This window comes from Psammomys obesus, unplaced genomic scaffold, assembly GCF_907164565.1.
Source record: "Psammomys obesus unplaced genomic scaffold, mPsaObe1.curated_primary_1811, whole genome shotgun sequence".
NCBI classification, from domain to species: domain Eukaryota; kingdom Metazoa; phylum Chordata; class Mammalia; order Rodentia; family Muridae; genus Psammomys; species Psammomys obesus.
Genome location: NW_026596225.1, coordinates 1815663 through 1828462, shown reverse-complemented (window position 1 = coordinate 1828462; position 12800 = coordinate 1815663). Strand labels below are relative to the sequence as shown.

The 12800-nt window shown below is 38.6% G+C and overlaps 1 protein-coding gene and 1 non-coding gene across 2 annotated transcripts in view; both read left to right on the top strand.

Annotated features, from left to right (window-relative positions):
* Alkbh8 (alkB homolog 8, tRNA methyltransferase) overlaps window positions 1–6841 on the top strand; it is a 46866-nt gene extending 40025 nt beyond the window's left edge. The window contains exon 12 of the mRNA XM_055595858.1: window positions 1380–6841. Within this exon, the coding sequence (XP_055451833.1) occupies window positions 1380–1937 (558 nt within the window). The 3' untranslated portion in view covers window positions 1938–6841. The remainder of the gene's footprint in view (window positions 1–1379) is intronic.
* Window positions 6842–10250: 3409 nt separating this feature from the next.
* On the top strand, window positions 10251–10355 carry LOC129668100 (U6 spliceosomal RNA). Its single transcript, XR_008718868.1, has one exon. It is a non-coding gene; the product is annotated as a U6 spliceosomal RNA (small nuclear RNA).
* Window positions 10356–12800: the final 2445 nt, after the last annotated feature.

Below are 12800 nucleotides of genomic sequence, written 5' to 3'. Positions count from 1 at the left end.
TGCCCAAAGTTTGGCTGTGAGTCTCAGTATCTCCTTCGATACCCTGATGGGTAGGGTCTTTTAGAGGTCCTCTGTGGAAGGCTCCTGTCCTGTTCCTTATCTTCTCCTACTTCTAATGTCCACCCTGTAGAAGTGATAGTTGTAAAGAATCCATATAACTTTGAAAAACATACTTCAGAGTTAAATAAGTCAAAGTGTTCTTCATTTGCCACTGAAAAAGGACGTCATTAAATCCATTTCTTTGTCTATCTGTCTGTCTGTGTCTGTCTGTCTATCTATCTATCTATCTATGTATCTAGCTATCATCTATCCCTGTCTTTCTCAACAGTAAACACCCTTTCTTTTACATATACTAAAATATTCTTGAACTACAGAGGTGACTCAGTAGTTCAGAGCACTTTCTGTATAAGCATAAGGACAAGAGTTGAGGTCCTGACACCCACATAAAAGTTGGGCATAGTCCTCACACACACCTGTAATCCCAGTGCTAAATATGACAGAGATAGCATTATTGTTGGGGTTCTTGGCTGATAGTCTAGAAGGAAAAAGCTAGTTCTAGGATCAGGAGACCTTTTGTTGAAAGGGAGCAAAATGCAAAGTGATAGAGGTGGACTCCTGGTGCCTGTAGCTTTGAAGCTTTGGTCATGAGTACTTTCAATATACTTCATGGTGGATTTATTATTATTGTTATTGTTCTTACATTCTGGCTATTTTATTAAATGGATTGTTGTCTTCTCCCAAAGAGAAGTAAATTAAGACCATCAAGTACATATAAGCTGATTACTTTAACTCTTTAAGGATTGGCTCTCTGTTTTTTGGGGAGAGATTATAGCTACATAATTTCTGTCCCTCCCTAAGGTCTCAAGTTAAGCTGGGTTTATATCTGGGCCATCGTACCTTGCAGACCTTCAGTCATCTTCTGTCTCTCCAGCATTGTCTGATTGCTGAAACCTCCACTTTGCTTTCTAACTTCCTAGCTACTCCTTTGCTGAGTTTTTTGGAATTTCACCCAGTGCACATGCAGTGTGAGAACTGGAGGATGCCTTGAGGGGAGTTTGCATGTAGCCTTTGGAGGCATTTTTCTCTAGTTCCTCCTTTATCTATGATTCTGACCCCTGTATTTCAGCTGCTTGATTTCTCTGTTTTGAGAGCCTGGTGTCCGTAGGCCAGTGAATCTTGTTTTCTGCGTGTATTTTAATCCCCCTCACTATGAATTAAATTTGCTCAGGTCCAGCCTATGACTTCCTTACCAGTGCCTTAGCCAGCTGCTTTATGTACAGTGTTGAGCATCTGCAAACAGTCCTATATTTAATTATGTTTCCTACTTTCTCTCTCTGGGTTGATAAATTACAGTCATTTCATTTTAAATGTTTTTTTAGGAGCGCAGAGTGGAAGCTCTCCAAGAAATTGCCCGTCTCCTGAGACCTGGTGGGCAGGCCCTCATTTATGTCTGGGCAATGGAACAAGAATATAAAAATCAGAAGTCCAAGTACCTTAGAGGAAACAAAATCAGCCAAGGAGATAAAGAGGAGATAAACAGTGACACACCCGTGGAAGAATTACTAGAAAATCAAATGCCTGATGGGGTCAGCGAAGACCCAGCATTGTCTGTCCCTTCCACTAATAACATCAAGAAAGGAGGTTGTAAGTCAAGGAACGTTCCTAATTCTGAGCTTCCTATTCATAGAAATAGGACTTCTTTTCATTCTCAAGATGTGCTGGTTCCCTGGCACCTCAAGGGAAACCCTGGTAAAGGCAAGGTTGTTGAGCCATTTGGCCCAGCAGGATGTCCTGATCCCAGTCCTGTGTTTCATCGTTACTACCATGTTTTCCGTGATGGAGAATTGGAGGCTTCTTGCAAGGCTCTGGGTGATGTTAGCATTCTGCAGAGCTATTATGATCAGGGGAACTGGTGTGTTATTCTTCAGAAGGTCTGATCATTTATATGAACATATTGTGTATAAAGAAAAATGGTTGTCTGTTTTTTAAAAGGAGGCTAAATTATCCTTTTAATGAGAAAACTTTGGGAACGTTACTGAAGGAGAGCTGAGAGCAGAGATTACTTAGGTAACATTCTATCTGCTTCTGTTGGCTGACTTCATAAACATAGGTTCCTGTTACATGCCTTCTGAGTATGGTGTTTAAAAGTGATTGGCGTTAACTTGTGAAAAGTCTGTGATGTTTGTCTAAGTGTATAGCATTTTCAAGAAGCTTTTGTAAAGTGTTTATAAAGCTCCTAACATATGTAGGATCATAACAGTGCAGTAATGTGAACTTTCAATGAAATGAATAGGAAATTATCTGAAGTTTTATCTGCATCTGTTTGTTCCCCAAATTATAATAACTTTTTCACTGCATCTTTCTATCACATTGTGGATGCCTAGTAAAACTTTAGCCAGATGATTCTCAGAAATTAATTGAAAGTTCATTCAACAGATAGTCATTAAACTAATACCATGTACTTGAGTACTATTAAGTACTAGGAATGAAGCTGTGAACAATAAAGGAGGTTGAGATGTAGCTCAGTTAAAGAAGCAGTGTTTATTATTGAGGCCCTGGACTTAATGCCCATTACCACAAACACACGGACTAGCAAACAACAAGAGCAAAGCCCCTGTTCCTAGGGAGCTACCTACTGGGAGGGAGGCTGACAAAAGCAAGCAAGTAAGTACACGCTGTATCCCTGGTGAAAGCAACGCCATTTAAAGAGTAAATTGGAGGATGGAGGGAATATTAGTCTATGAGCAAAAAATTATTTTTAATGGCTGAAATAACTACTAATCCTGACTGATTTATTACCAGAAATAACTATTCCTGGTACAATGGTCCAAGCTCTAAAGACAACTCTAATAGTTTCCTTTAATAGTTAAATTACAAAAGCTAAAATGTTTTCAGCCACATAAAACTGTGCTCTTGCAGTCACAATTGGCTATTTCTATTTATTCATAGATTGTCCCAATTCAGGATAAGGAAGCATTTTTATCTAGTCAGTGAAACCAAAACCATGCTCTTGGAAAGTACTAGTAAGATTGATCAGTATCTAGCCAGATTGAGTTGACCAGGGGGAAATTTTTGTCATTTTTGTAATTGGTTCAATCAAAAAACATCATTAAGAGTAATATGTATGTTTTAAGACTCTTTATTAAAAAATGTTTATAATTGATGGGTATTCTCACACTGACACAATGAGCCAATTCAAGCCAAATTAAAGTATGAAGGCAGGTTTATTGAGAGCAGCTCTCACATTGGCTCACCAGTCTCAAGAACGGGGCTAGGGAAGTCACCGTGCAGACAGGGAGACAGAGAAGGAGGGTGGGAAGAGAGAGAACCGAAATTTCTAGGTTGTATATTGCAGAAATTCTGGGGGAGAGGAAGCCCAGCCCCTGGGCTGGGACGTTCAGCGTAGAAGTCAGGGAGTGCTAGCCATGGCCTGTAACAGGTAGGGACTGAGGGATGCTGTGTGGATCCATAAGCCAGGTCTGCTTTGATGTGTTAAATAGGCACCCCAGCCACTTGTCCCTAGTCTAAACCCAACAAGAAGTAACAGGTTTTTAAAATTATTATTATTTATTACAATTTATTCAATTTGTGTCCCGGCTGTGGCCCCCTCCTTTTTCTTCTCCCAATCTCATCCTCCTCCCCCCATGACCCTCCCTTAGAGGAGACCAACAGAGCCATAAAAACTGAATCCTGGGGGCCATGAAGAGACTGATACCCCAACCAAGGACACTGCATGGAGAGGACCTAAAACCCTGCTCAGATGTAGCCCATAGAATCAGTCTCCAAGTGGGGTCCCTAGTAAGGAGAATAGGGACTTTCCCTGGCATGACTCAGTGACAGGCTTTCTGATCACCTCCCCGTTTGGGAGGGCAGCCTTGCCAGGTCACAGAGGAAGATAATGCAATCAGTCCTGATGAGACCTGATAGGCTAGGATCAAGTAGAAGGGGAGGAGGACCTCTGTCAATTTTTTTTTTTAATGTAATAGCATTCTTTCAAATGAGACCTCTATTTGATATATAATTTTTTCTTTTGTTTTTTTTTTTTTTTGAGAGGATCTCAGGTAGTCCAGGTTGGCCTCATCTTGCTAAGGATAATCTTGAACACTTGATTTTCCTGTTTTCACCTGGGATTGCTTGTACCTCCACAGCAGGCCTAACTATAGTCTGTTTACACACACACACACACATATATATAAATCAGTGCTGGTTATATATTAAAGCAGCAGTTTTCAAGCTGTGGGTCATGATCCCTTTGGAGGTTTAACTGTCCTTAAGACCATTGGAAATACTAGATATTTACATCATGATTCATAACGGTAACAAAATGACAGTAACGAGGTAGCAACAAAAATAAGTTTATGGTTGGAGGTCACTACAACATTAAAGGATTGCAGCATTAGGAAAGTCGAGAACCTCTGTGTTAAAGAAACATGGAGCAGTGAGATGGCGTAATTGACCCAGGAATTTGCCAACAAGCCCGACACCCTGAATTCAGTCCCCAGAATTAACATGTTAAGAGGGGAAAACTCACTCCCACAAGTTTTCTTCTGACCTCGGTACATACACATGCATTTGCATGCACAGACACACACACACACCCATGCACAAATACGTCCACACATACATACACATAATTGTCAAACACTCACACACACACTTTTTTTTTTTTGAGGCATACATATTTTGGCAAATATGTATCATAGAAAATCATGATAATTGCAATTTCATTAGACGGATTACATGAGATATCATGACTATTTCAATTGTCAATGAAACAACCTGCCAGTGCTGAGCAATGTTGTAGTTCTGGCTATCCTGGAACTAGCTGAAATGCCCAAGCTAGTCTAGAACGCACAGAAGTCTGCCTGCTTCTGCCAAGTGCTGGAATTAAAGACATTTACCACCATGTCCACCTAAATAATTTTTTCTTAAAAAAAAAGAAAAGAAAAAGAAAAAGATACATTTTAGCTAGCCCTAAATCAAAGTTTGAAAATTGTGTTTGTGAATTTAAGTTTCTACATAAACAAGTTAGTCATGTTGACTGATCATAAGAAAAAGACTTTTAAATGTATATTGACTCTTTAAGCTAAGTTGAATATTTCCTTATTTTGGGTTATTTTAGAAATAAACTTAAAGGCAGGGATTGGGTTATACCTATAGTTTCATCTGCTTAGAAGTCTGAGCCTCAGAGTTCAAAACTGTCCGTGGTTACACAGTGAGACCCTGTCTAAAAAAACAGGTAAAACAGAGAAATCTGTTTCTTCTGTCATTTCTATAATTTCTTCTCCTTTGAAATGGCATCCTTGGGTGTCAGTCAAGAGTATAGTAAGAAATAAGTCCAGTGACCCTTCTGGGGCTAAATGCAACTTACTGCATGTTTTCTACCTGTAGAATTAAGAAGCATATATGAAATTTTTGTTAAAACCCATTTCTAGCAGCTCCTGGCTGTCTAGCTATACCTTTGTGATTGGAATTTTCTTGAGACTAAAGAGGAACTGCCAGTGTGAAAATCTAGCTAGCCTTCTGCTAAAGTCTTTAGTAGATAACATTTTAATTTCTTCCTAAAACAATTGTTACAAAGTAAGAGAAAATGTAAACTATAACTGACAATTGGCTTTTTTCAGTTATGATTATAATTATGAAGAATTCTTTAGTTAATGAAGTGTTGGTATAATGTTCCTGTGAAATGTATACAATTTACCCTTGTTCATTCACATGCTGATTTCTCTACTCCACTGTCTGGTTTCAATTGGGACATTGCATTGTGATGCTTATTCTAAGCATCACCTGTCTCAAGGTTGTGTAAACATGCCACCATTTGTTCTATGTAATTGTCAATGAAACAACCTGCCAGTGCTGAGCAATGGAGAGAATAGTGAAGGACATCCTGGTCCAGATGGGAGAAGAAAGAAGATAGTGGGAGGAGAGATCCTAGAGGAGAGGACCAGGAAATATCAGAAGACATAAACTGGACCTAAGATACGACTAAAAAGCAAGTATAATGTGGAAAATCTGAATGGGAGGAAGCTATGAGGGCTTGGAGGTTTAGGATGGAGTAATTATTGCCCAGCATTGTGCTCTAGGTTAATTAAATAAATCCTATTCCTTGTGTGAGTATACAGCTGTTTATCTAAAAGGTAAATCAATATTAAATATTAATAATCATCAACAATGAAGGAAAGGCTCTCAAGTTTTAAGAGAGAGTATCAAGATACTGTATTATCTTGGGTGTCATAATTTACTCTTTTGCTGTTTATCAGCTTTTGAATGAAAGTTCCTGGGCTCATCGATGAGGGGAACAATAATTTGGTTAGAAACATTAGCTGTCTTCATATAATTTTAAAAGTTATAATTTTGGATGTCCTGTGCAGATCAGAATCCTGTGAGATAAAGGCTTAGAAATAATAATAGCAATTTGATTCATGTTTACATACTTGAAGGATTTTAACTGAAATTTTGAAAATGTAAGTTGTCATAATCTGATGGCATCTGTGAGCCTGCTTTGCTCTTTTAGGAACTGACCTCTTACACACTGTTGTAGCTGTGTCTAACCTGAAGTAGATTTGTCTTGTTTTATATTGTGGTCTGAATGAAGAATGTCCCACCATAGGCACATGTATTTAACACCTTGGTCCCAGGCTGATGGTGCTGGTTGGGGAGCCTGGATGCAGGAATTACTGCTGAGGGCTTTAAGGACTTGTGACCTTGTTCCACTTCCCGTTTTCTCCTTCTGCTTCCTGTGTGTGGTTAAGATGTGGTCCCTCTGCTTCCTACTGTATCCACCTGCTGCCACGGTGAACTCTTCATTCCTGTGAAACTACAGAACAAAATAAACTTCTTCTATAAATTGCGTTTTGCCATGGTATTTTATCACTGCAATAAAAAGTGACTAGTACACGTTTTTAAGACAGTATTTTCAGGTGACATGTATTTAAAACTGAACGCCACCACTGAGCTGTTAGAATTTGGCAATATGTATCATAGAAAATCATAATAATTGCAATTTCATTAGACGGATTACATGAGATATCATCACTATTTCAAACATTGTACTCTTTACACAATGGACAATAATTGCCAGCTTTTCTGTCCTCATCTCCTGCCCTAACTTTTTCCTTTCCTCACTTATTTGTGCGTGTAGTCAGTTTGGCATTGGCATTCATTAATGAATTCCTGTGATTCTTTAATTGTTAAGTACTGATTTCCTGGTTGCACCTCTGGCATAATTCTTCTTGGAGAGAGTGGTGTATACTCAGTGGGGTGTTGTGGGATGAGCAGTAAGCAAAAAGCATAATCGATAAACATATATTTTGAGCTGAAGTGGCATTTTTCCCCACAGAGAAAACAAGACTTAGATCAGGAAAGGAAGTTAAGGGTGAGAAGGCTGGTGGATTCCAACTTCTGAAATGTTGTGGATGATTCTCTAAGATGACATTTAAGTGAAGATTTCAATGGTTGGGGAGTTAGTTATCTACTTATGTGGGGAAATAGAATTTCAGACAGAGGAAAAAATCTAGTGTAAAGTTCTAAGGCCAAAGTGAAGAACTGCAAGGAAGAGGTGTGTCTGTAATAGAGAGTGAGAATCTGCCATGTGTTCATGGATTCAACCAACTGTACACTAAAACCATTAGGAAAATAATTTTATCTGTGCTGAGTGTGCACATTCTCTTAGTATTTCTCCCATAGTCATGATGATTGCTCTTGATTGCTACTTTGAAGGAATGAAGAATCACCAGGAGACAGACTTCTGGACACACCTGTGAGCTCTGGGGGATTCATTCTCACAATAGATAACTCCTTCCTATAGGCAGCCCAGATATAAAGAGGTCTGAGGAAAATGCAGTTTCACCTACATGCGTTCGTCTTTCTTTGTGAGTGTCTGTTCCTGCAGTTGCCATCCTCTGCTGACAGTTTCTTTTGCTTTCCAAAGTGAACTGACTGTGATTCTCCAAGGACTGCTATATCAACTTCATGGACTGAGCAACCAGTGGGTTCTCTCTCTTTCCAGTATGCAGATGGCAGTTAAGTTTAACAACCTCTGTCATGTAAACCAATCTAAGAAGGAACCATTCTATAGTGAACATGCATTCTGTTATGTTCCTCGAGAGAAGCCCATTCATTACTGTGGTAACACTAGTGTAACAGTGTAACAACTACATACGTGGCATATTTATATTGTGCTAAGTACTATACGTAAGCTAAAGTTCATTTAAAGTATACAAGAGGATGTGTGACAGGCTTATTCAAGTTTTATTATATGTATGATGGATTTTCACCTCTTCTGGAGGTCCTGGAACTACCCTACCCCTCCAGATACTGAGGGATGGCTCCAGTTGGAGATAAGATCAGAGACAAGGTATGTCAAAACACCTTTGGTTATCATTCTGAAATTGCAAGCTCTTTGAAACAAGTGACATCTGAGCTCTGCTCTGGAGGGGACTTCTGGCTCTGTCTGAAGCTTAAGCTGTAAAGGAAGAAGAGTGGAAGCAGAGGCGCCAGTGGGGAAGCTTCAATATAACCCAAATGAGAGGTGAGTATTGCCTGCGACAGCAAGTATGTTTGCATTGAGCATAGGAGAACAGCATGCTTTGGGTTCTGGATTTGGAAATAGCAAGAGTTTCTGATTAATTGATAGTGTTGTGTAGGAGAGTACAAGGGGCCCATAATGTCCACACATTTAACATGTGGAACTTCTTTCTGGTTTCTCCAGTCTGTTCCCCAGACTTGCCATTCTTCAGTCCAAATTCAATTTAAATTTATCATTTTCTTCTCTCTGATATCAGACAGGGGTCTCTAATTGTGCTACCCCAAGCAAATGTTCCATATAATGGAATGCATTGCAGACAACATTAGCAGTTACTATAAGCTCGGATGGTCTATTCACTGTTACAGGATATTTAATTATTGTACATAGCAAAACATAAGAGCCTAATATAGGTATTGAATTTGTCAGATGCAGGTAGGTGTGTCCTGAAGAGATGCAGTTTGGGTGTGCTTTATAAGAAGCCTCCATAGATATGGATGCTAAAGAATAGAAAGTTCCTGCCTATTTTAAGGCAAGTTGTTTGGGACAAGTCCTGTAGTCTTTGCTCTATGACCCAAGGCAAAGTGAGCTGGGTGGCCTGGAGCCTACCCCACCATAAAGATGAAATGGTTAGGCCCCTGCTGACTTGGCTTGGAGCCCTCCCCAACACATACACCATCAGGGTGGCTGGTTCAGTCTGTCAAGGATGTAGGGGAAGAGCTAGATACTTCTTTTTATAAACAATTGGATCTTTAATAGGTCTTTCCTCCCTCCCTCCCTCCCTCCCTTTCTCTCTTGGCTTGGAAGGGTATTTATGGAGGAGCTCTGGGTAAGAAATAGGGATCCTCTCTTTGGGGTTGCTGAAACAACAGAGAAACAGCTGGCAGGACACAGGTAAAACAGAATTCTAGGAAAGAGAGCTAAGGAGCCTTCTTGGGTTTGGAGGAGCTCAACAAAAAGATAGACTAGCTAAGAACAATGACACAGATAGAAAAACTGTATAATCAGTCTTATCAATGGGTGTTTTCTTTATGGTTCAGAAAAATAGTTACCTAACTGAGTTCGCAGGTTTTTACCTCAGTTTACACCTCCCATGTCTTTTTTGGTATAAATATTAGATAACTTAAACAGTTTAAGTTAAATATTGTTTAACTTAAACAATTTACTGCTGAGTAGTAGGATATGTGTGAAAATAGGAGTAAAAAGAACACAGTGCAACAATTGTGATCATAAATTCATTTAGGGACCATTAGACTGAGAGAAACACACATTCAGGGACTCTACATCATGTAGGCAGCAGGATAACAAGCAACTGATACTGCTTTATTTTCAGTAAACCAGAAAAAAACATGCTTACCTAAGAAGAGCAAGGCATGCTGAGCATAACTTTCAAATGCCCTCTGTAAGAAAAAAGAGGAAATAAATAGTGACAAGGAAAGGTTGCTCCAAGCTTTTTTGCTCCCTCACCTGATGTGGCTCTATTTATAGGTTCCAAAACCTTTACAACAACAACAAAAATCTGTGGATGAAAAAAAATATATATATATATATGTCATTTCAGACCACAAAATCTCATCTTCACTTTTTCAGAAAAGCAAGTAAAGCTTTTTATTGATCATTAAAACATGAAAAACAAGCAATGAGTGAATTTAAAAAAAAAAAAAAAAGTCTTCTGTGCCTTTCAGTCCCCAGAAGGGAAATTGGGGCTTTTTAGAAAATAAAATTTATGTTGGACTCAGCAGCACATATCCTAAAATTGAAACAGTACAGTGAAGAGTAGCATAGGCCCTGAGCAAGGGTGATGCTCGTTTATGAAGCATTCCATAAAAGAAAAGAAAGTACATAAAGTTATCTAAAATGATAATGTAAGGAAAGAATTCTGTTGTGTCAAGAAAGGCCCTCCACTTGTCCATGAACGAGCTTTAGAGGGCCTGTGAATATTCAACAGTCTTGAGGCAGGCTTATATGTAAAATGTTTATCAGCTTCCACAAAACTAACAAAGCTGGCCTTCTTATGCTTGTGTTCACAAGAGTGCAGGTAGCAACAGAGAACCAGGAGCACCCGTAGCTCGGGATATAAAGATGTTTGCATGGATTGTCTAGTTCACACTTTCTAGTTCATGATGGTGTCCCTAGAAAATACTTAGATGAGAATATACAATATTTTTACTTGATTTTAATGAAGTGGGAGGGTTCTCATCAAGAGTGACTTGAACCACCAAAGCAGGTGCAGCTCCAAGAGTTGATCAGTCTACAAACCCAAGACTCTGAAGGAAGCCCAGGCTGGGCTTCTGTGAGGAAGGGGCCTCCTACACTGCTTGAAACGTACACAGTTAATCTCTGTCTCGTAATTCTGAAAAGAGACTGACTTTCAAGCAGGGTCACTGGATTAGAGACAAACAACCAAACATTTGGGCATGACTAGACACTTGACTCTGAACTGGGATTCATAGTAAGAGACTCAAAATGTTACCATCAGTAATTATAGGCTTGAGCAGTATAGATCATCAGTGGAGTTTAGCTCAAGTCCATCTTACAGTAGTCTATTGGGTTCTTCAGTCCATGCTGTGGTTATCTCTCCAGTCCTAGGACACACAACTGGGATAGAAATATTCAACAACTGTCATGGGTTCTCCGAACTATGAAGTATCCTAGGAAACTATTTAAGAAAGGACATCTGGAAGCGACTAATGGAAGGAGCAAGGTGAAACCAAGATCACGTACCTGAAAAGGTTGCAAAGATTAGCATGCCTTTAGTGCTGAAGGGTGTGTTTTCTTACACACTGGGATGTTGATTTTTACCATAGCACATTTCAGCTAAACTTTTTGTACAATATGAAAAAAAACAGATGGATCTTGAAGAGTTATCAAGTAATCCAGCTATGTCATGAGTAGCTACTATTTTAGATGTGGACTAATTTTTGAATTAATACCTTTTACCTAGGATGCAGCTAAATTAAGTAACAAAATATATTTTAACTAATTTTCTCTTCAGTTATTTTAAGTAAACATTTCAGTACATTAAAATATTTTAATTGATTCTTTTTATTGACAAGGAACAAGACTGATTTTAGATTCTTGATTTGTACTTTAATCCACAGTGTAGATCTGTATGTTATGTCTTACTGAACAATAATAATTCATTAAAGCTTCCTGGAGGGCCTGATTGCAAAAGGAGGTATTCACAGGTCTTCTCCCAGACCCTTTTAGGCTTTATTGATTACTCCCTTCCCTAAATGCTGTACCACACACAGTCTGCCCCCAGAATTTCAGACTATGAATTGATTATCTCTTCTACTGTTCATTATTACTCCATGTCTCTTGCTTCACCAAGTTCTTTTGATGGCTACTATCAAACATTTTGTGTCATTTCCTCCTGGTTCAAGCCTCACCCCTCTCTGATTTTCCATAATGCTGCCAAAGTGAGTTGTATAAAAACTAAAGATCTTTATTCTTAACTGAACTCTGAGTAACTTTTCCTTTTTTTTTTTTACCTCTATGAAATGAATATAATCTTTTACAGTGATAATTAATCTTTACATGTTTTTCCTAAGTTATTACCATATTAGATCCTTTTGTCTTTTATATGAAAAAGAAAATTTGAACACATGCATACTTATTCTGTAGATAAATCAGTTTTAATATGAATGAAGATAGCAACCTAGTTATTTATATACTGAATTAAGCACATGTGACTTCTAATTCTTAACAATGAATCTTGTAAATAACAATTTGTTATCCATTTACTGCTGTTGTTGGAACTATGATTGTTGACTTCGTTAGAGAGAGAATAAAAGGATGTGGATTTAAAACACAAAAATAAATTTAGCAATAGAAAAGATAATTGATCCTATGCTCTATTTTAAAATTCAGTTTAAATTAGACATAGAGCCTTGGATGGGGTAGTGTTTGAATCACTCTGCAAAATGTTACATATATGAGTGCAGATTTCCTTAAGAAATGAAAAATCAGCCAGGTGTGTTGGCACGCGCCTGTGATCCCAGCACTTCAGGGAGACAGAGGCAGGCAGATTTCTGTGAGTTCGAGGCCAGCCTGGTTTGCGAGGTTGTACAGATAAACCCTGTCTCAAAAAACCAAAAAGAAAAAGAAAAATCTGTGTGCTCCAGTTACTCAACAACCATCTTTATGCATACTTCTTTAGTTACTGTTATAGTGCTATAAAGAGATGCCATGACTAAGGCCATTCTTGTAAAAGGGACGCTTAACTGGAGGGTTAGCCCATTACCATCATGACAGGGAGTGTGGATTAATGTGT